Source organism: Branchiostoma lanceolatum, chromosome 6, assembly GCF_035083965.1.
Source record: "Branchiostoma lanceolatum isolate klBraLanc5 chromosome 6, klBraLanc5.hap2, whole genome shotgun sequence".
NCBI classification, from domain to species: Eukaryota; Metazoa; Chordata; class Leptocardii; order Amphioxiformes; family Branchiostomatidae; genus Branchiostoma; species Branchiostoma lanceolatum.
In genome coordinates, this window is record NC_089727.1 from 6,736,328 (window position 1) to 6,756,866 (window position 20,539).

Below are 20,539 nucleotides of genomic sequence, written 5' to 3' on the forward strand. Positions count from 1 at the left end.
TTCCCTGGTCCTTGCTTGAAGGTAAAAGCCAGGACAATGCGTTCCGGCGCGCATGCAAAAAAGAATTTCAAAAATATTTTCAGTACAACACATATAGGTTAACAGTCCTTTGTACGCAACCAAAGAGTTCATATCTAACTTTTTGTAGCACCATCTGTTAGTATTGTCCTGTCCTGTCCATGATCCTCAGGGCAATACTCCAAATCCAGCAAGGTGTCATTAGAGTGGGACGGTAACAGATGGTCACTGTAACGTCAGCTTGGTATCAACACTTTCCTTCTGTACAAAGAACTTTCTTATCAGTGATTTGCCAATCTGATGAAGCTATTTATGGACAACAAAATGGCATGATTGTGCAATTTGAGCTCTGTTCCAACACTGACATCACGTTTCCGGTTTCCCAACGTTCAGGGCAGTGAATCAGACATCTGATGAAAGTCGTTGAGATTGACCAAAATTTCATGGTGTTTTCTTTGTGTTGGAACATAGATCTAGCTCAAATTGCAGAATTATGTACTCGACCAACACAGAGCTTTCAATCAAACAAAATGGCATACTGTAGTTCATGTTTCTTTCACTGTAACTTTATGTTTACTGTTTTCACGGTCACCTCTGTACTGTGAACTTATCATCACCGTGAAAAAAAACCTGTTGTTATTATTTATCATTCCTTCACACATCCGTTCTGTAAATCACTTGCCACCACCGTGAATGTCCATTTTCCTTACACCATGAAATTTTGCTACCTTGAAGATAAAGTGAATTACAGTATTTTGAAGCAGTTACACTTATTTTCCTTTTTGTTTTCCCCCCACAGTGGAGTGACAGGAGACGGGGTTCCACTTCTACAGTACTTCTTTGCACACGTCACAGACTCCCTCAAGAAATAAGTAATGCCAATGGTCTAAGTCCTTCCTGCATCATTCATAGTGCATAGGGCGGTGCACATTTCCTTTCTTAACCCTGGGCCTCACAATGTTGTGTAATCACTACAGCAGGGGTCAGGCTAGTGCTAGTGGTCGATCCGTACCCCCATAGGAAGGCCTGGTGGAGGCTACATAGGTCGCTGGAAAAATAGTAAAAATTGGCCAAATAGACAGGTCAAAGTCAACGTCACAGTTCCTTCCCACACCGATGGTGCATAGTGCGGCGGCGCCCATCTCCGTTAGCCCTTGGGCCACACAACTTTGTGTAATCACTACAGCAGTGGGGGCTAGTCCACTGGTAGTGGTGTGTGTTTAACTTCCATACTCTTTCCTTAAGAGTGCTTATATGTAAGCAGAGAAATCAGTATGTGCCATTTTAAAGTCTTTGGCATGACCCACTCAGCGGGATATTGAAACCGCAGCCTACCAAATGCAAGACGATGATAAGTAAATGCTCTGTAAATGCACCGTCCTAAAAGCAGGACCCCTGTTGCTCGATTCGTTTGCTCGATTCGTTTGCTCGCTCGCGTAGGGGCCTTGCTCTTAAGCCCCTGTAAAACATGGTTCTGGCTACGTCGCCACCAAAACAGCTTCAGCCAATCAGAGTGTTTGCTAAACCTCATCAAGAGCAAAAGGACGCTGGGAAGCTATCAACCAATCAGGTTATGTCTCAAATTGTTACTTTAGGTTCAGAACAAATTAACCGCCAAATTGTGCCAAATAAGGTAAATGCTGCAGTTTAACAATTTATGGACTGGAGAGCAAACTGGTGATCATCAACATTGTCCAGCATTATTAACCTTACAGATGAATCAGCAAACAATGAAAGAGATTACAAATCAAAGCATGTTCCCAGCTTTATTTCTGCCATTGTGCCATAGTAATATAGAGAAAAACAGTATTTAACTCAGCTGACTATGCATTTTAGACAGACAATCTTAAACTTAAGTTAAAGCCACATGGTTCTTTTGTTAAGTGTTACCAGTGAAGGTAGCCAACTGGTACTTTCTGTAACTGTATCTATATAGCCGGTATAACTGTATCTGTATCTATATAGCCGGTATAACTTTAATTATAAGGCATCAGTGTCTTTCAACATATATCGTCTTTTTGTCATGTCATGAAAGATTGTCAACAGACCACTGCCATTGTCAACAGACAACGATGAGATACCATGGATGTAGATGGTAGAACACATGGAATGAATGAGCCATTTTTACCACTGTACAGTCAAGTCAAGTGTAGCAAGTGAATCATGTCATGGGAAGTGCTGGAATCTTACGTTGACTTGGCCCCAAAGAGTCCGACGATCATAAAGACACAGACAAGTACTACACCATCTGTTGTCATGTAGTTATTGACACCTTGACATCACTACTATTGTTTTAGCTAAAACATAACGATATTGCCTCCAAACATCTGCTTGTAGATTACTTAACTATTACATGTACCCCAACATTTCTGCCCTTCTACTACTGTAAATCCCTTTGATATTGCGGCTGGTAATTTTAGCAGTTGGGGGAAAAGGGAATAGTTCACTTTATTTAATTTTAAAGGTGGGAACAAATATCACTGTCTCAAATGTTAGTGGTCAAATATTTCCGATGATGAAATTCTAGTGGTTGACTAGTGACTGTTGAAATAGCTAGAATTAAGTTACCATTAACAAATCAACAATTACAGTAATCTCCAAGCAGATCTTTCGATTGGCAAGACAGTATCCATGGACCGAAACAGTACTGGTATCATTTGCCAACTGATACTGTCTAGGCCCATGGATACTGTCTTGCCAGCCGAAAGATCTGTTTCGTCCCATCCAATCAACCTCTCTTAAACTCAGATTCAAATCAGTCATGACCCGACAAATCGCTTCCAAGTTTGTCTTAACGACTACATCTGGCAAAGCAAACTCACCAGTTCGGCGTGGGAAGTTGTCAGCTTTTAAAGGGTGTTTTCAGATTGAGGCTGTTTGGAAATGATATGATCCGACCGCCCTTAAACCTTTTGAACACAAGTACATGATTTGAAGTTTGAAAGAGATCGATTGGACGGGGTGTGCTTGGAGATAACTCTTCTACAGCTCATTCCTCAGGTAGTGGTCTGGTCTGCTCCGGAGAAGATTACTGTACTCCGACACTGGCGTGTCGATCTTCTCACACAGCTGACTGTTGATCGGCGGCGCGTGACCCTCCGCGGGTTCCCCGTCACGATGCCGCCTGCGCCTGGCGTCCCTCTCACGGAGACAGTACCCGCGGACCACAGCGTTCTTCCTGCGGAACTCTGCCACCTCCTCCTGAAACACGGGGCCCGCATCGTGGATCTTCTTCCACAGGACCTTGCTGAAGTGCTGGTACAGGATGACGTCCACGTTGTTCCACTTACGCAGCTGAGCGTGGAGCGCGTCGGTCGTGGGATGGTCGGGGACGTCAGATTTCACCTGGGAAAAGTGAAAGTAAAAAGTGAAAAGTAAAAAAAGAAAACGGAAAAGTAAAAGTAAAAAAAGAAAAGTGAAAAGTAAGAGTGAAAGTGAAAAAAGTGAAGAGTGAAAAGTGAAAGTGATTTCGAACCTCCTTGATGAAGGTTAGACATCCAGTTAAAGATATACACGTAAACAATAAAAGTTACTCATGCCATTGGAACTCACGACCTCTTGGTCCAGAGGCAGGGTCACTAACCACTGGACTACTCATCTCACCTCATCTATCCCTAAGTCTATTCGACTTTTGGGGCACTACAGATCTGACAACCAGTTTTCTCCACCCTTCTCGGTTTTCTGTTTTTCTTAATGTCACTTTATAGTGTCACGTCTGCGCATTCCCTGAACCACTGGACTACGCACGCTACCAACCTGGAAGCCTGGTTCGAAGTAGACGATGTCGTCCAGAGTCCAGCACATCTGTCTCTTCAGCAGAACCAGGGACTCGTCCATGTACTCAGCGATCATGACCTGTGGCGGCAAGGTGGTCTTGTGGTTAGGGTTGTTGACTTGGTTGAAATCTAAAGGTTCTGGGTTCAAATCCCCAGCAGGCCCCAATGTTATGGCCTTGGGAAAGGTAGTTGATACCTATTTTCTCCTTTGACTAAGGTGAAAATTAGTACCTAGCATCAGTTAGGGACATCTTTTTGGATGGGACGTAAAGTAAGAAGTTCTGTGTTTGAGGTGATACACACCTTGACCATGTTAAAAAAACCACCACACGTATCGAAAAAAGGAAGTGGATCAGTTCCTACAGTCCGGGCTTACCTTGCACCTACTGTAAACTGGTGCGTTATGTCTAGCGACAGTGTACTTGAAAAACAAACAAACAAATCACCAGGTGGAAGTTGGTCTCCATGTCCCGGATGAGGTCCTGCATGGCGTCTTCGTCCTCGAAGTTCTCTGGGTCGAGGCCGAGGTCGTACGCCTGCGGGTTCTGCAACAGGGCACGCTCAGACGCCAGGGAGCTGAAGGGGGAAACATTGTCTGTTAGATATGTCTATGAGAGTTAGACATCTAGGTAATAAGATGCACAGTCTAAAGGTTACTCAGGCAACAAGATAGATTTTGTAAACCGTTGGACGTTTCAGATGGCATCTGCTGTCTTTCGTCAGAGTCTGTGTGAAACATGACAGTAGGGTTCAAGTAGGTGAAATTATACTAATTTATTGGCAAAAAGTTAGGGACGTCGTCTCGAATGGGACATAAAGCCCGAGGTCCCGTGTTTAAGGAGAGCCACACGTCGAGCATATGATTATAAAGAATCCACCACATTTGATATCAAAAAGAGTAGGGCCCGTCCCGGCGTGGATCAAACCTTTCAGTCTAGTCTAGTCTTACAGCTTGTACTCGCCTGAAGGCGGTATACCGCGTACCGGTTATTCACATCAAACAACAAACACATGTTCTTCTCAAGGTTCATCTGTGACGGCAGTCAACATCTTGATAAGTTTCCACGAACTTTCCGTAAACAAAGTCAAGTACCTACCAGACCTAAAATCGGGTCAAATCAACTTGAGAAGGACCATAGGTCTGGTCGAAAACTTGCGTGGTAAGTGCTTTCGATCCGTATCGGTAAGCACGTCCCCAGAACGGAAGCGTTTAAGGTCGTGTTCGCGTATTTCAGGTTGATATCTCACATATAGGTTCATTTAGTTGTGTCCAAAGACATATTTTATACAACGGCTGTTACTCCGATGCAACATTGACCAAAGAGAACAAAAGAGATTCGGCAGTTATAATAGGTTTAAATAGCAGGCTAATTGCCGTATACACATAAGTTATGGCGCGTGCTGTATCTGTATAGCTGATATAAGCGCCCCTCGGCGTAATACACCAGCTTAACTTTGTGTACAGAAATATAGTGTGTAAATCTATCAGTTTAAACAAATAGTTGCGTACCTGAAGCGATGGATGTACTCCCCAGGCTGCAGCAGGAACTCCTTGAGCGGGTCGGAGGCCAGGATGCCCATGCGCTGCGCCAGGTGGTAGCGATGGAACAGGGCGGGGAACTGCGTCTCGGGGCGCCGCAGGATGGTGGCGTACGGCGCCTTGGGCATGACCAGGTTCATGATGCGGGGGTTGTACACAGCGTGGTTACACAGGATGTCATAACTGTGGGAAATATACGTGGTCAAAGTCCTTCCCATTCATGGCATCATCTGCTCTGAAAGAGTGCCAGTACGTTCTACAGCTGCAGCATGACCTCAATTTGTTCTAACAGATGATTCGTTTCGTCCGAAAGTCCATTGTATGGTATTGTCAGCTGTGCAACTCAGACATACCGGTATGTATATGTATATCTAGTTGACTGCAAGACTGTACAGATGTAAAGTTTAAATCTTCGAATGAAAACCAAATGAAAAATGTGCAAGGTCAAAGTCCTTCCCACATCATTCTATTTGCACTAAATTCTTTGTTTTCTGCAATTCTTCTCCCTCAAACTTTTTAAATGTAAGCTTGGTAACGTTAGATGCAGGGGTGAATTGAAAAACATCAAAAAGAACACACAACATCAGCAAATAATTCTGGACAACCCTAGTCCAAACTTGAAGTCATTGAGATTTTTCAAGTTCAATGAGGTTTTACAAGTGTCTGAAAGCTCCCCTTTACCCACACATACTTCTACACTACATCCATGGAGGACCCGTCCTACTGACCTCCCAGTTCGTGAAGGCAGCATGTGGTTCGTCTGGAAACACTGTGGCCATCCCGTGTTCTCATCGCCCTCCTCCTTTGGTAACACAAACGTCAGGTTTCTCAGGTCTCCAAACCGCTGGGGAAAAACAAGAAGAACATGTATTATTTAGTTTTATTGTCTTTGTGAATAGACCAAATGTCTGAAACATAAAACGCAGAGGTAATACACTAATACTAAAAAGTCCCTAGGAAGCCCAATCCTACGCAACTGTCACAGACTATGCTCCAAGATCTGTCTACCAGTCGAAAAGCACGACCATAGTACGTCCGGAACGTCAGGTATCTAAAGCGGAAGTTGCAGTACAGTAGAAAGTCGCTACGAGGCCCAATATCGAACTTGAACTTCGTTTTCCCGACCCTACCTACCCACTGAATATAATTAGGATCCATCCACAGCTTTGTTATGCCTGTTCACACGCACGCGCACACGCACACGCGCGCACACACACACACACACACACACACACGCACACACACGCACACACACACACACACACACACGCACACGCACACACACATAAACGGCACCGAAAACATAACCTTGGCGAAAGTAATTTGGCAGCCACGATGTTTACCTGTAGTATATTCGTGACGACGTCACCCTTGGCCATGTGGACGCTGATGAAGACGATCTTGGTCTGCTCCTCACATCTACCGTGCCCAGGTATGTTCTCATGGCTTCTGGTGGAACAAAAGTACAGAGATATGCCACTGTGATACTACTGATTAGTATATATACTCGCAAAAAGGCACGGATAGATCTTGAGGAACTTCAAATGTGAAATACGTCATAAAGGAGGTTTCCCTATAACCGCTTTGACGTCATGCACCCCTTGTTAACAATGGTTAGCCCTTAGCCTGAGTACCGTCCACCGTAGTGACCGCTGACCATGGATAGCAAGCGACAAGCATTGAGACAGCGGTCACTACGGAGGATGGTACTAGTTAGCTAGTTAGCCCTGCAGGCCTGACACATAGCACGAAAATCGATCGGCCAGCTCTAAATTATATTTTCGGCGGTAATACGGCCGGCGTTCTCTCGATCATCGCGCGATTAGTAGAGATCGCCTGATGTTCACCGAGCCCCGTTAGACATGATAGGGTGGATTTTCAGATGAGGTTTACGCTCGGCCTGTCGATTTTATAATAAGAAAATCTGTTCTGCCGCCAAGATCCGGACAACAAGTGTTCATTGACCTCGTATATTCTCAGAGGAAAATCCGTTCCTAAGTTCAACCTCTTTGGAAGTTAGATCGTACAATTATCCCATCTAAATACGTCGATGGAGGTTAGGCATCTAGGTGATAAGATACGCAAGACGATATTAGTTACTCAAACAACTGGATAAAACTTTTCCAAATGTTATCCAGTTGCCTGAGCAACTGTTTCCCTGCGTATCCCCTCTTAAACTTTGTTTCTATGATCATGCCAATGTCGGACGTATATCTAGGCAGTCTTTCCTTTTGACTTTTCGACGTGACTTCGAGTACATATTGTAACGCTGCCGCCACCTGCGCTTTACCGAACCAGCTGTCAAACACTCGAACCTCTTACTTCGTTAGAGTAAGAGGTGCGCCTATTGTCGTACCAGGTTTGGAGAGCGGATACTGTTATTTGATACCGACTTACTGGAGGGAGTGTCTAGTCATGCACGTAAAATATGGTATTTCAAAATGGAGTTACCAGGCAGGGCTGGGCGTTATTGGTATTCTCGTCACGAGGGTTTCAAAGATAACATCGGAAATTGAAAAAAATATACCTGTACTACAATGTACGATATAATGTACTAGCATATGTACTACGTATTCTTACAGTATACGCAGCCTAACCTGGTGCGCAGACCTCGAAGGGCGCCATCAGGCTCCTCCGGCGGCATTTGAGAACCTGGCCCATGTCAAACATCGCAAATCAGCGCTACCCCCTAAATCAACACAGGTCGCACCTAGAAGCGCTGCGCACGAGGCTAATACAGCCCCATTCACCAAAGATATATCGGCTCGAGGGTATAAGGGACGAACTGTTATGTGAATTATCAGGACGACACGTGTGTTTTTTCGCTCACTCGAGTGACCAAGTACAAAGTGCCATGCCCTACCTGTCTACAGCTAGGCCCTTCCCTCCGAACACCTGGGATAACACTGGTAGGCCCGCCGACACTGCTCTGCTCACATCTTTGTCTTCCACAAATATCTTCCTTGTCAAGAAGACGTAGAAGGCGGCCCAGGAAACGGCGGCGAGGACGCACATGGCGGAGGTCTGTCTGAGTTTGCCTCGGCACCTCAGCGCGCGAGCGCAACTCGCCGCGAACATGCTGGAAGAATAACTCCTTCTTCTTTTCCCTTACAGTAACTTGGGTCTAGTCCACGTTTCACTAAAGAAGACCAGTATATATGACACGAGAGCGCACTTTGAATAAAAGTCGGTATTTCCTACCGGCCTTCAATCGACGTTTACTTGCTGATCAGAAGCTTTTCGTTGATCAGAGTTCTTTCCTGGAGCTAGATAACTTTGACCCTTGAACGTCATCGAAGTGTCTTTGTACCCAACGACAATGTTCCGCCCTTACGTGATCGCAGGCTTTGAGTTGAAGTGCGTAGATGTCCTCTAGTTTGTAGCTGAATAGTCATACAATATCTACGTACATCCCCGACCGCCGCAACAACCTAGTGTTCCTCTATACGAGCGACAGGGGGATTGAACGTTGTTAGAACAGAATGTCGGCACCACTACTGTGGAGAGTCCGGATCCCGGGAACACTCCTTCCTGTCTCAGAAAACCGCCGTGCCACAGGTTAAACATACTGTCGGTAGCGTCCAACTGGAAAATGTACGAAATTCTCGGAACGCGTTTTGTATTCTTTCGGTCCGGCTCCTTTCCTGTTTTCTCAGTATCGTCCGACTATTCTTGGCTCCAGCCCAGTGGAAGTGATTATGACTCTGAAGAGGCAAGAAACACGTTCATACATTATTAGATAAAAATTGTAAACATGTTTTAAGTACGTTGATGAAAGTTAGACATCCAGGTAGTAAGATACGCCAAAAATAATTACTCAAGCAACTGGATAAAATTTTGAAAATTTTATCCAGTTGCTTGAGTAATTATTTTTGGCGCATGTTGTAAGTAATTGGGAAGTTAACCTAAGTGCTATGTTTATGAAACCGTGATGGCCGAGATGTTGATCATTGCACTTTGACTTTTTAGGATAAATCACTCTTTTTTTACTGCAACAGACTATCAAGAAAAGTATTAAAGTACCTGATCGGACTTAAAATGTGGGTCACGTTCGGCTAGCGCAGGACGCCCACATAGACTAGCTGAGTTAGACGGAAGTCACTGGCCCGTGCGTAACGTGAGTTGCATCATGTACGCACAGTTAAACCTCAACCTTCACAACAGATTAGGACTAGGCTTGGCAATCCACCCGTCACGCCGGTAGGCGACTTGAAAATAAACACATTAAGAGATCAAACGCTTTCCATGCCATTGTAACAGTTAACCCGATACTATCGGCAACGTGAAATATAATTATAAGGCACGCACGTTAAGGCACCACTTCTACGATAAGTCTGTGATCTTTTGTCATGGTTGTCAGGTAGGGTTCATTGGCCGAGAAATCTTGATGTTTTTCTACTCCAATTTTCATGTATCTTTCCGACGATAACTCAAGACTGTACCATGACTATCACGGTAAGCACAGCTTCTCCTAAGAGCGCACTTGCGCACTCCGTGACTATCTGAGACTCTGTACGCTATGCTCCCTTGGTATGCCTTGTGTGATCTACCTGCAGAGTAGAGCATACTACATACAACAGAATCCATGTGTCTTGCTGAGGTTATAGATATCATGTGGCAAACATCTGACTCGTATACATGGGGGTGGGGGTGTCTCGACTCAAGTTACGCTACTTGAATTGAGGAGGACCGTTTTACGATAAATCCACTGGAAAGCAATGACGCAAAACTAACCCTGGCTACGAATTATGGAATGAAATAGCTATCCTACGAAATATGGGGAACTGAAATGGATATGGCAACGTCTTACGGAAAAGGGGCATGCAGGTCCCCACATCTAATTCAAGTCAGGTGTTCAAGTAAAGGTGTGCTTTACACCAGGTGCCCTATAAACGCATGACAACACGATCAACATATTTACTTTGTTTAAAAGGCGGAAAGCGCCACCGCAGTTCTCCGCAATCATGCCCAACGTATCGTCACTAATGTCCCCGACAGTCATACATAAATCTATGTAATCCAGAATATCAAGTCGTCAGCTATGGATAAATCTTGTGTATGATACTTACGTTTTATTCCGCAGCGCACAGAGAGTTCCAGTCAATGGCAGCCGGAGTTTGCGGAACTGACCCGACCCCGCGTCGACAGATGGCACAGTCCAAATCGACTTTAGGGTGGCGTGCCAGAATTACCTTTCAAGAAAATGATCGTACTAATACGATATGTCACTTTACTGTCATTAACATTGAAACTAGTGACTGTTAAATTTGTACATTTTATGAGAATATTTGACAAAGTGCCGTAAGTGTTCGCTATTCGAAGATTATTGTGCTCTAAGTCACTACGCCGTACCCTATGTAGTTGTTCAGCGGCCCTGTTGTTGTGACAAGGTAAACGGCGTGTGTTCAGCATGGCTGGCTGCCGGTCTGATGCAATACTGGGGGGAGGTTGAGTTATATGGGGCTATATAGTAGCAGGTCTCTACCACTTACGTCTGCTTTAGGGAGAATAATTGCCTGGGAAATTTGGCCACCGGAAGGTTTCATTTGCAGGCGGCGAGGGGGAATTGTTAACCTTCCCGTGGACTGACTCTACTGGCCAATTATTGAACTTTTTTGCCGAGGCCAATTCTACGATCCGTACCCCTATAGGAAGGCCTGGTGGAGACTACATATGTCGCTGGAAAACTAGTAGAATTAGGCCAAATAGACAGATCAAAGTCAAAGACAAAGTTCCTTCCCGCACCGATGGTGCATAGTGCGGCGGCGCCCATCTCCGTTTCAGTAGCTCTTGGGCCACAGCCGAACTGCTCAACGGTATCCAATTTTTTTATGGGAAACTAATTTGCGGTATTTTCAGTACCAGTTGCGGTCTCTCACTAAAGGTGAGAACGCGGCGTTGGAGGGTGGATCGACTTTACGAAAAAGAGCGTTGATGTACTGCTATTTCTAAATGTACAGATTCAATTATATCTACTTGTATTTGACCTCTTAATACTCTACCGTGTCCTCGTACGAACCCAGGGTTTGTTTATTTGTTAAAAGATCTACTTCTCCTGGACCTGGGGTTATCTAAGGTAATCTTATACTAAACAAGCAAATGACCATGAAAGAGTAATTGAGGTTCAATCTTAATCTTGTGGGCGTTCCCTGCCGTTTTTATTCCACATCACTTGACTTAAGCTGCAACTGCGCAACATTGCATGGTGAACTATCCAAGCAGTAATAAAATTGCGTGCTTACTGTGTCACGCAACTGGTTCGAAGAAATAAGCCAGACAGTCGTTTTTCTAGCACATGTATTTGGGCAAATTTTAATGTACTTGTTGCCTGCGCCAGCAACTACATATTAACATCATGCTTCCAAGACTATGGGTAACATTTGGGGGGTAAAGTGAAGGAACAAGTGCTGATAACTTGGCTGAAAGTGTGCTTTACCTTGTTACCCACTGTCTTCTCTCTATAACTTAAGATGGTAGGTGAATTCCTTTTATTTGTGAACTTTGTCAAGAGAACACCCACAAACTATTCTTAGTCCCCCCATTACCAAGTGCAATGTATATGGACTATCTATCGTTAATATTATATTTAAAAAAATTAAAAAAAACTTTTTTTTTCCAAATTAGTCATATTTTACAGTGCCCAACAACTTTACATACAATATTTCAATCAAAAATATATACAAGTACAACCTGTACAAGTAGCAGTATCTATTTACATAGCTGTTCAACAGCAGATATGGGACAAAACCTAGAAAATAATCCTCATAATTTTATAAGCTATATACCACTAAATTTTACATTGTGATTTGTCTATACAGGATGCACTCTTTAAGAGCCCTACATTACCAAATACACTGACCACCTGTCACTAATTGTACAGATGATCTGCACATACATGCTGCATCAAGGTGGTTTGATTCTTTCAAGATCCTCTGTAAACCTACTCTTTACCTCCATCTGTGACATTGGTTTACTTCTGTGTGGAATTTCTACACTTTATTGAAGGTTCCAGTGACAGGCAGGGAGAGGTGCCGAAAGAATCTACAGTTGAAAGGACCTCTTTTACAAAGTGTATGTTATGAGCATTTCCATGGCGCAACAGGACTCAGACTGCCCATAACTGGGATGATCTTCAATTCATTATTCCCATGGTGCCTCAGGAGGCCACCTGTAACCGAGGTGCCCCCTCGTGTACCCTTCCCATGGTGCCCTCCAGCTGCTCATACTCCTTGACCAGCCCCGTGAGCGACTCCAGTGCCTGGGAGAACTGTGCCGCCTCCATGCCGTCCACATTGGTGTAGTGGTGCAGATGGGCCTGAAAAGGAGATATAATCAGAAACAATACATTGATGAATATTAGACATCCAGGTAATAAGATATACCAAATAGCAGTTACTCAAGCAACTGATGATGATAATGAGTTCTCAATCATGGTTTTCATCATCATCCTTTGTCTCCTTCGTCATCTTCATCTTTCATTCAGGATTCTTAATGATTGTGTCGATGGGAAAAATTATCTATGCGACCACCACTATTCACTGCTACCTGCATAACGTGATGTCACAGAAGTGGTGGATTGTTCATTCCTTGAAAAAGACTGGAGTTGGACAGTCAAAGAATTATATTTGTGTTGCTTCAACCTTGCTTTAGAATTGTTCCTACCATCGTAGATGAATTTTCAATATATCTTTCATTTCTAAACAGATCCTCACCTTCCTCTTGTAGAGCTTGTGGAACCTGTCCATGAGGTTGGTGAATGTGTGCCTGATACATGTGTTGTTAGCCAGGGCCAGGAGGGAGTAGGGCTGCCCCACCGGGGGTACGGAACACAGGCCTGTCTTCCAGCCCTCCTGGTTCCAATGGATGAACTGCAGTGACGGTTTCAACCTGGACAAGGAATAAAAGATTTCATACCTCTGTGAAATATTTAGAGTTTTTGTAAACTTCCTTACAAAATATAACACAACCATGTCCATTTTACACATAACATGCCAACCTCTAAAAACCCCACAGTGGGTCAAAGTAGAAAACAGCTTCTTCATCTAAACCAAAATATGTTAAAATGAACCCATACAGACTTGAATGCACAAGTGTGAATGGGCCCTAAGTGAGCAGTGTAGTCACCTGTCTATGTTCCTCCTGATGTCTGACACAGCCACATTCCCCCTCACCATTAGTGCGCAGGCAAGGGACTACTAAACATGCCCACACCTACCTTCCCCAGATGATACCATATCCCCTGTGCTTGCACCAACCTAATGAGGTTTAACTCAATCTACAACTTGACTTGACTTTGCTATGAGTGCTAGTCCACTTCCTACACTCAAGCCACTCTGTCAGCCCAGAATCATCTGTCTTTCATCCATTGCCTTCTCCAATGCCTCAGAGGGTAGGCCGGTGTCATTCTGTAGCACATGTACATGTATGTAGGTAAAAACAACAAAAAGAAGAAGAAGAGGGCGATAATGAGCAGTGTAGTCACCTGTCTATGTTCCTCCTGATGTCTGACACAGCTACATTCCCCCTCACCATGAGGGCGCAGGCCAGGTACAGGCTGTGTCGGGGGTCAGCACTGATCAGCTGGTACTCCTTCGTGAAGGCATCCGAGAACATCTGGTCAAGCCTAGACAGGAAGAAACAGTAACTCTTAATAGAAGAAATCTTTAGTGACAAAACAAATGGAGATCGAATTTCATCTTCCACAACTATATATACAAACAGACAAGCAGATACAAGGTAATCAATTTATGTACAAATGTTTTAACAAATCAGCGTGTCAGTATAAACATCCTCTGATCTATTTTAAATGTTCACAGTAATTTTCTTTTTAGAGTTTGCACAGCAACCTCTTACCACCAAATCATGACACAGTGAGCATACATTTTTGGCTAATAATTATTGACTGTTCAAATTCAAATATTCCTTTTTCCACTTAGAACTTTTATTCAGCCAGACCGATTTCACGGATGTGCTTTCTTCACTTGCTCAAGGCTTAAATGACAGTGAATGGGCAGAGGTGAGGAGCAGCCAATCCTATTTCTACCCTTAGCCAGCACAGTGAGACTAACAATTCCAAGGCTGATAACTCCCCATGAGCACTAATCTAAGGTTGGTGAGCATAGCTGTCTGTGCTGCCAAACAAGTTCTCTGCCCATCTTGCTTGAGTCTGGCACCCAGGGCATCTTACTTCCTGAGCGGGAGGCTGACGTCAGGGCTGAGGCTGGAGACCAGGTAGTGAGGCAGCAGGGAGAGGGTTAATAAAGAATAGTTACGATGGTATAAAGGCACAGAAAAGGTGAAAAGCAGCCAGCCTTACTTCCTGAGTGGGAGGCTGACGTCAGCGAGGTGGTAGAGGGGACTGAGGCTGGAGACCAGGTAGTGTAGCTGGGGAAACGGCACCAGGTTCATGGTGATCTCGTTCAAGTCCACATTCAGCGCACCCTCAAACCTGGAGGAGCTGGAGGGAAGGTAAAGGTCTCTTAGTCTATATTCTTAAAGGTTGTAGGAGCAGTGGGTTGTTAATCCACTGTGACCAGGGCACGGAGCCCATCTCTCTCCTTCAACAACCTTTTTTTAAATACGAAATACCTTGCCAACTGAAGACAGGTGAGTGGAGTGAGAAAGGTCATGCAAAATGCATTTTTCAAGGACACAATGTCCAGGCAGGAAGGCCAGGAATAGAACCTGAGATGTTTCGATCTCGTGTCTACTAGAGTACCCACTTGGCCATTCAACAAGATCATTACTACATCAGAAATTTTCTACTTCAGTACAAATGGATTGTAGTTACCAGTAACTTACATACTGAAGCAGCTGCAAACATTTCAAAAGCCCTAGGTTAGTGAACTTCGCAAATGGAAACAATAATGACACAAACCTTACCTTGTCAAGTTCAGTAAAAGGTTGGCTACGATGTTGTTCATCTTGTCAAACGGCTTCTCCTGACCTTTGATCCCGCCCATGTCAGAGGTCACGGTGCTGCCACCTTTGACCTTACTGGTGGAGGAGATCTTACTAGTTTTACTGGCCGCCTGGTTCACCATGTTGAAGATATCCACAAGAGACTGCAGAATCAAGAAGGACATAGATATGCTCTTTAATCGCATGACATCTTCAACACTCCCTACCCCCATACATGTTTGTATCTTTTCTAGTCTGTCATTTAGAATGTTGTGCCATTGGGAAAGGCACTTAACACCAGCCCTATTTCCTCACTCTACTCATGATCAGGTGAAGAAGAGTATCTAGCTTAAGTTAGGGGTGTCCCTTTGGATGGGACGTAAAGCTGTAAGTCAAGTGTCTGAGGAGAGCCACATCTTGAGCATGTTTAAAATCCCAACACTTATCAAACAAGAGTAGGGGTCCTTCCCGGTGTGAGTGGATGAAACCTATCAGTCTGGTTCTATGCAGCTTGTACCGACTATGCAAAACTGGTGTGTTATGCCTAAAGGCAGCTTACCAGTTATGCAAAAGAAACGAAGATGAGATAACTCTACAAACTTTCTGTAAATAGCAACAGATTGGCAAATCAATTTAACATACTTTTCCTAGGTACACAAGCTTTTTTTCTCAGCCACCTTCATCAGGGCAGTGCGAACTTTGTCCTTCTTGTATTGTGGCAAAATTATGACGACAAGGATACGTTCTTGAGAGGAAGTCACATTCAAGAATGCATCCTTGTCATAATAATTACAGCCTTTGCTGTGAACTTGCCTGGTTCTCTATAGGCAGCACACAGTCGGCATGTTCTGTCAGCTGGTGCATGGCCAGGACACTGTTGTACGGGGAGGTGATGACATCATCTTCCGCTGAGGGGTACACAGCTGTGGTAAACCTACAGGGAAAGGAGAAAGAAGAATAGTTATATACCAAGGACCGGCAAGGAGCCTTCCAAGGGAGTATATTCCAAACAATTCACAAGCACAGAAACAAACCAGACTTTTTCTCTGCTGTGATATTCTAAACACCTTTTCTCACCTGTACACCTCTGGATACTCCTCCTCCAGAAGGTTCAGGATGAAGGTTCCCACACCTGAGCCAGTACCTGAGTCAAAGTGACAAGGTTGTGAACTTGTAAACATTTAAAACTGCCAGATATGGTACATGAATTGTTACTTAGACAGGGGAACTACAACAATAAATATCGACAATACAAATACAATTCACTCCCCCCCTTCCAACTTAGAAGTAGAGACTAGAGCAGTCTAGTTAACGAGTCTGGTTCTAAGCAGGCTCATAGGCAGCCAGCACAATAAAGTATGAAACTCCTCAAAAACCAGTTATTCAAAGCGTATAACATATAACACCTAATAAGCTACCATTAGTGCTAACATTGGAGGCATTAGCCAGAACTTCAATATCCAGTGACTGATGGAAGTCACAGGACATGGAAAATACTGTAGTCCGTCCAACACGAAAAGACTCAAAAGAAATTGTGAAAGGTTGAGGCCTCACCTCCGCCCATGGAGTGCATAGTGAAGAAACACTGCAGACAGTCACACATCTCCGCCGTCCTCCTTATGGCTTCTGAGATCTGCTCCCTGTACATACTGCCATACATCATGTGACCCACAGCCCTGAAATATCAGCCTAAAATTTAGATGTTGATCTATTCATATACTTGTGCATAGGTTCATTCATTTGTTTGTATCTACTTGTTTGTTTGTATGTATAGTTGTAGAAGAAATACAAAAGTTGGTACAATGGTGCTCCCCCATCATACTGTAATCCCAGCACCATCATTCTGGTTTTCAAAAATAGAATTTTCTTCTCATTATTTTTCTTGTTTGTTTAGAATGCAGTGTTAGGTAAGATGTAAAGTTTAACTGCCAGGAAATGGCCTCCATCTGTATTTGAAAATTTAGGGAAAATACTAGAACTTTCACCCCCAAGAGGAGGGCTGTGTCCCCTTCCCAGATCATTGTGCATGCTGCCTTGGGTGGTTTTACCCCTAGCAGCATTGATATCATAGTCTGAATGTATGAGGTTCCTGGAATATATTATATTGATGTAGTTGAAAGCGGTCGTGAGGATATAAAAGATGACAAAACTGACCAGTTATTTCCAGATCCAGACACATCAGTGATGAGCTGCCTGTGGTCGAACACATCTCCCAGGGGTCCCTTCAGAATCTCACTCACCACCCCCTCCTCCATGTCTACAAGAACTGCCTGCAATTTCATCATGTAAAAATTGAGGTTATACAAATCAATACCGATGAACAAAATAGACGTAGAGTAATCATACTAATGACTTGTGTGTTCTTTTCAGAACATTACAATACGGGAAAAAAGGCAAAGGGTACTTGATACAAATGATAATCAAGAAGCTATGAATTTTGCCAGCTCATTTTTTCTTGGGTTCCAAAGCATACTGTTAGCTTGGTATCAGGACTTTTCGGCACCTGGATAGTTCAGCCCCTAGCAGGGCTGTCTCCAGGAAACGTCCTTCCGTCCCAGGACGGAAATTTGCTTGTTGGGACAGAAAAAGATTCAACCCTGTCTGTCCCAAAAATATCAATTTCATGACCTAAAACTGATGAAAATGTATATTTGTAAGCTTAGAATGACAGATTCAACATTGAAAATCAAAAACATGTGCTTCCAAACAATGAGTGGGATGGAAAAAAAATTAAAGCTGGAGACAGCACTGGCCCCTAGCTACATGTAATCAGGATGATTTGGAACCTGGCCTAGGAAAACTCGGGTTATTGTTAGAGTACAGGTTAAGGTTAGAATGAGGTGATGAGCTGTCCTCCACCTGGTGCCAACTCATCCGGATCAGCTAGGGTTGAACTGGCCAGGTGCCAACATGTCCAACATTCAGTTTAAAAAAAGAAAAACACTCATGATCAGTGTAATTTTAAAAACCCTGCTTATAATTACCCTGGCTTTCAGGTTGCATATTTTCTCCCTGCCTCGCCCTACAGGGATGTCCAGTGGCTCAGAGTACCTGGCATCCACATTCCTGAAGAAGCTGCTGAGAGGCTCATCAAATGTGCCATTCTGAAGGATACAATAAAATCAGTAAATAATCATGAATAGAAAAGACCATACTAACAATCAGATCATCTACTGATTGAGACTAGTTCATCTACTATGGAACTAAGATAAAAGCTTACTGGTGCAATGGCCTTGACTGGAAAGAGTGTTCACCAAACTCCAGATGTCCGGGGGTTGCTGTCCCCTCCACGCGGCAAGGTGGTTACAGGGCGGCTAGCCGTTACAGGAGGCTTGATTGAATTCAGGCTAGCCTGTGCTTACACAATCTCTCACTGGTCAGGGTTAATGACCACAGGGGGCGTTGACCGTTGGGTCGGCCACTAAGACCGTGATTTAGTCAGGCTAAGGTCATACAAAGACTTCAAAAATTGTACATACGGCTCTCTCTGCTTACCATCAGCACTTATGAAAAAAAGAGTAAGGGAGCTGAACGCACCCTTCTACCAGTGGACTAGCCAAGGGCTATTGAAGATGGGCACTGCCCCCTTTTAAATTAAAGCTAAGTGCCAGACAGCTCACCTTATTTGCGCTGGCATGTTCCCTGAGGGCTAGGTCCCAGAAACGACAACCAATCTGGAAAAGAAACAACTTATGTTTGGAATTTTGAGGACGTTGGTCGTAGAAGACAAACTCATATTTATGTACAGAACCCATAGTACTGCTGAAGTCTTATCAGCAGTGTTAGTTATACATGTTACCGTAACATAGAGTTAAATCTAAAGTTCACACAGTAAGTACAGTGTCAGCTCGCACTTACCTGGTTTCCGCATTGGCCAACTGTAAGAAGAAAGAACTAGAAATTATGAGAAGAAATATTTAACTGTTGTTCATCCTATATAGTGCATAAATCATATCAAATATTTCCACACAACTGCAAAGCTTCGATCAATAGAAGGAAATGAGCGATGTAAACAAAAACTTGAAAAAAGTGGAAAAATGTTTTCTTGCCCCCCTCCCCCATAACTTTGCAACAACGACAAACGTTTTACTCGCCTTGAACCACAATGGACTGCGTCATGAAGCTGCTCTACGTTGTCAGTAACACTCCAAGTACACGTCTGATTTCTTCAAATCGGATCAGCCCCCGTTTTAGTGGACTTTATTGCCAAAATGCACGCCGCCTATCAGAAAAATTTAAAATTGGCGGCCATGTTTGTTGCGTTGCATGCTGGGATGGGTAAGGTCATGGGTCATATTTTGGCGGGTGACTTTAATTCACGTGTCCCGTTGTTTTTTTTAATCCAAATATTCTATTATATAAAATACCCGCGTCTGACGTTAGGTAATGCAGTTATGTGAATACAATAGAGAACAGGTGGGTCTGAATTCACACCTGTCAGACATGAATATCGGCTAATTTGGTCAGGGCGAACGAAGTCAGACGGGTTCAGTCCAGTCCAGTTCAGAGCACTCACAGTGAGCGGAATGACATTAACGTTACCCTGGTTTGGGAGAAGCTAACTCGCTTTGACACAGGTAAACCTAGTTTATTTCCCGTCCAATGTGATGGTACTGTCATGGAGTCCATTCTTAACGCCGCCATTCAGTGTTGAAAGCATACTTTGTCGTTTTGCCGGTTTAATTCCTGGTCAGATATTCACAATGACATGACACATGGCGTGCACAATGCTCATGGTAACGAGGGAGCGATGTCTTATTGTACTGCGGTTCTTGTACCAACTATCTAAAGCAGTGCCTGTTGTACACTGTATTCTGCTTTAGATTAAACTAATCAAAACCTGTAGTTATGTGATATTCAGTGCAACCTTTAATACCAAGTTACTACTTGACAATGTAGTATTGATAGTAATTTCATTATCACTGCCTCATTATGTTTACAGGGGTGGGGATATGTTTCATCAGAAGAAAAAAATTACATGTCATTGGTGATGGTAGACACAAATATTGGAGTATGAAGAGAGAGACCTGCTTGTTTTGGCAAACCCTTTCTAACGGAATTATGTGTATACTTGCACAAAATTTGGCACAACATGAAATAAACATTGTTCTCCATGTAAGTTGTAGACACCAACATCAAATTCTCATAAATTCAGATGGTGTTATAAAAGATTCCATTGATTTGACAGACGATGATTCCTTCCTAGAATGTTTGATTAAGTGCTAGCTTCAGTGACTAAAATATTTTGTATTTATAAACATATTTGGTACAAAGATACCCCTGACCTGATAGGATGACTGTCTGT

General features: G+C 43.6%; 3 protein-coding genes across 7 annotated transcripts in view; 1 reads left to right on the forward strand and 2 right to left on the reverse strand.

Annotated features, from left to right (window-relative positions):
* The window catches only part of LOC136436311 (GTP-binding protein 8-like), a 7,498-nt gene extending 5,236 nt beyond the window's left edge, over positions 1-2,262 (forward strand). For all 3 annotated transcript variants that reach the window (XM_066430172.1, XM_066430170.1, XM_066430169.1), the window contains exon 7: positions 818-2,262. In XM_066430172.1, the coding sequence (XP_066286269.1) occupies positions 818-890 (73 nt within the window). In that variant the 3' untranslated portion in view covers positions 891-2,262. The remainder of the gene's footprint in view (positions 1-817) is intronic.
* On the reverse strand, positions 1,771-10,479 carry LOC136436308 (galactosylceramide sulfotransferase-like). 3 transcript variants are annotated; one of them, XM_066430168.1, is made up of 8 exons: positions 10,404-10,479; positions 8,198-9,038; positions 6,678-6,780; positions 6,063-6,178; positions 5,305-5,517; positions 4,241-4,370; positions 3,775-3,873; positions 1,771-3,363 (listed from the first exon to the last, which is right to left on the reverse strand). In XM_066430168.1, exons 2-8 carry the CDS (start codon positions 8,410-8,412, stop codon positions 3,001-3,003), a joined length of 1,239 nt encoding a protein of 412 aa, XP_066286265.1. In that variant the 5' UTR covers positions 8,413-9,038; positions 10,404-10,479; the 3' UTR covers positions 1,771-3,000. The 3 variants fall into 3 exon arrangements, with proteins under 3 accessions (XP_066286265.1, XP_066286263.1, XP_066286264.1); XM_066430166.1 differs by having other exon boundaries at positions 6,678-6,783; XM_066430167.1 differs by lacking the exon at positions 10,404-10,479 and adding an exon at positions 9,358-9,380 and having other exon boundaries at positions 6,678-6,783.
* Positions 10,480-11,464: 985 nt separating this feature from the next.
* LOC136436313 (tubulin epsilon chain-like) lies at positions 11,465-19,500 on the reverse strand. The gene is made up of 13 exons (XM_066430174.1): positions 19,329-19,500; positions 19,093-19,112; positions 18,855-18,908; positions 18,219-18,338; positions 17,389-17,504; positions 16,789-16,910; positions 16,312-16,378; positions 16,048-16,168; positions 15,217-15,398; positions 14,651-14,791; positions 13,817-13,957; positions 13,047-13,221; positions 11,465-12,649 (listed from the first exon to the last, which is right to left on the reverse strand). Exons 1-13 carry the CDS (start codon positions 19,351-19,353, stop codon positions 12,491-12,493), a joined length of 1,443 nt encoding a protein of 480 aa, XP_066286271.1. The 5' UTR covers positions 19,354-19,500; the 3' UTR covers positions 11,465-12,490.
* Positions 19,501-20,539: the final 1,039 nt, after the last annotated feature.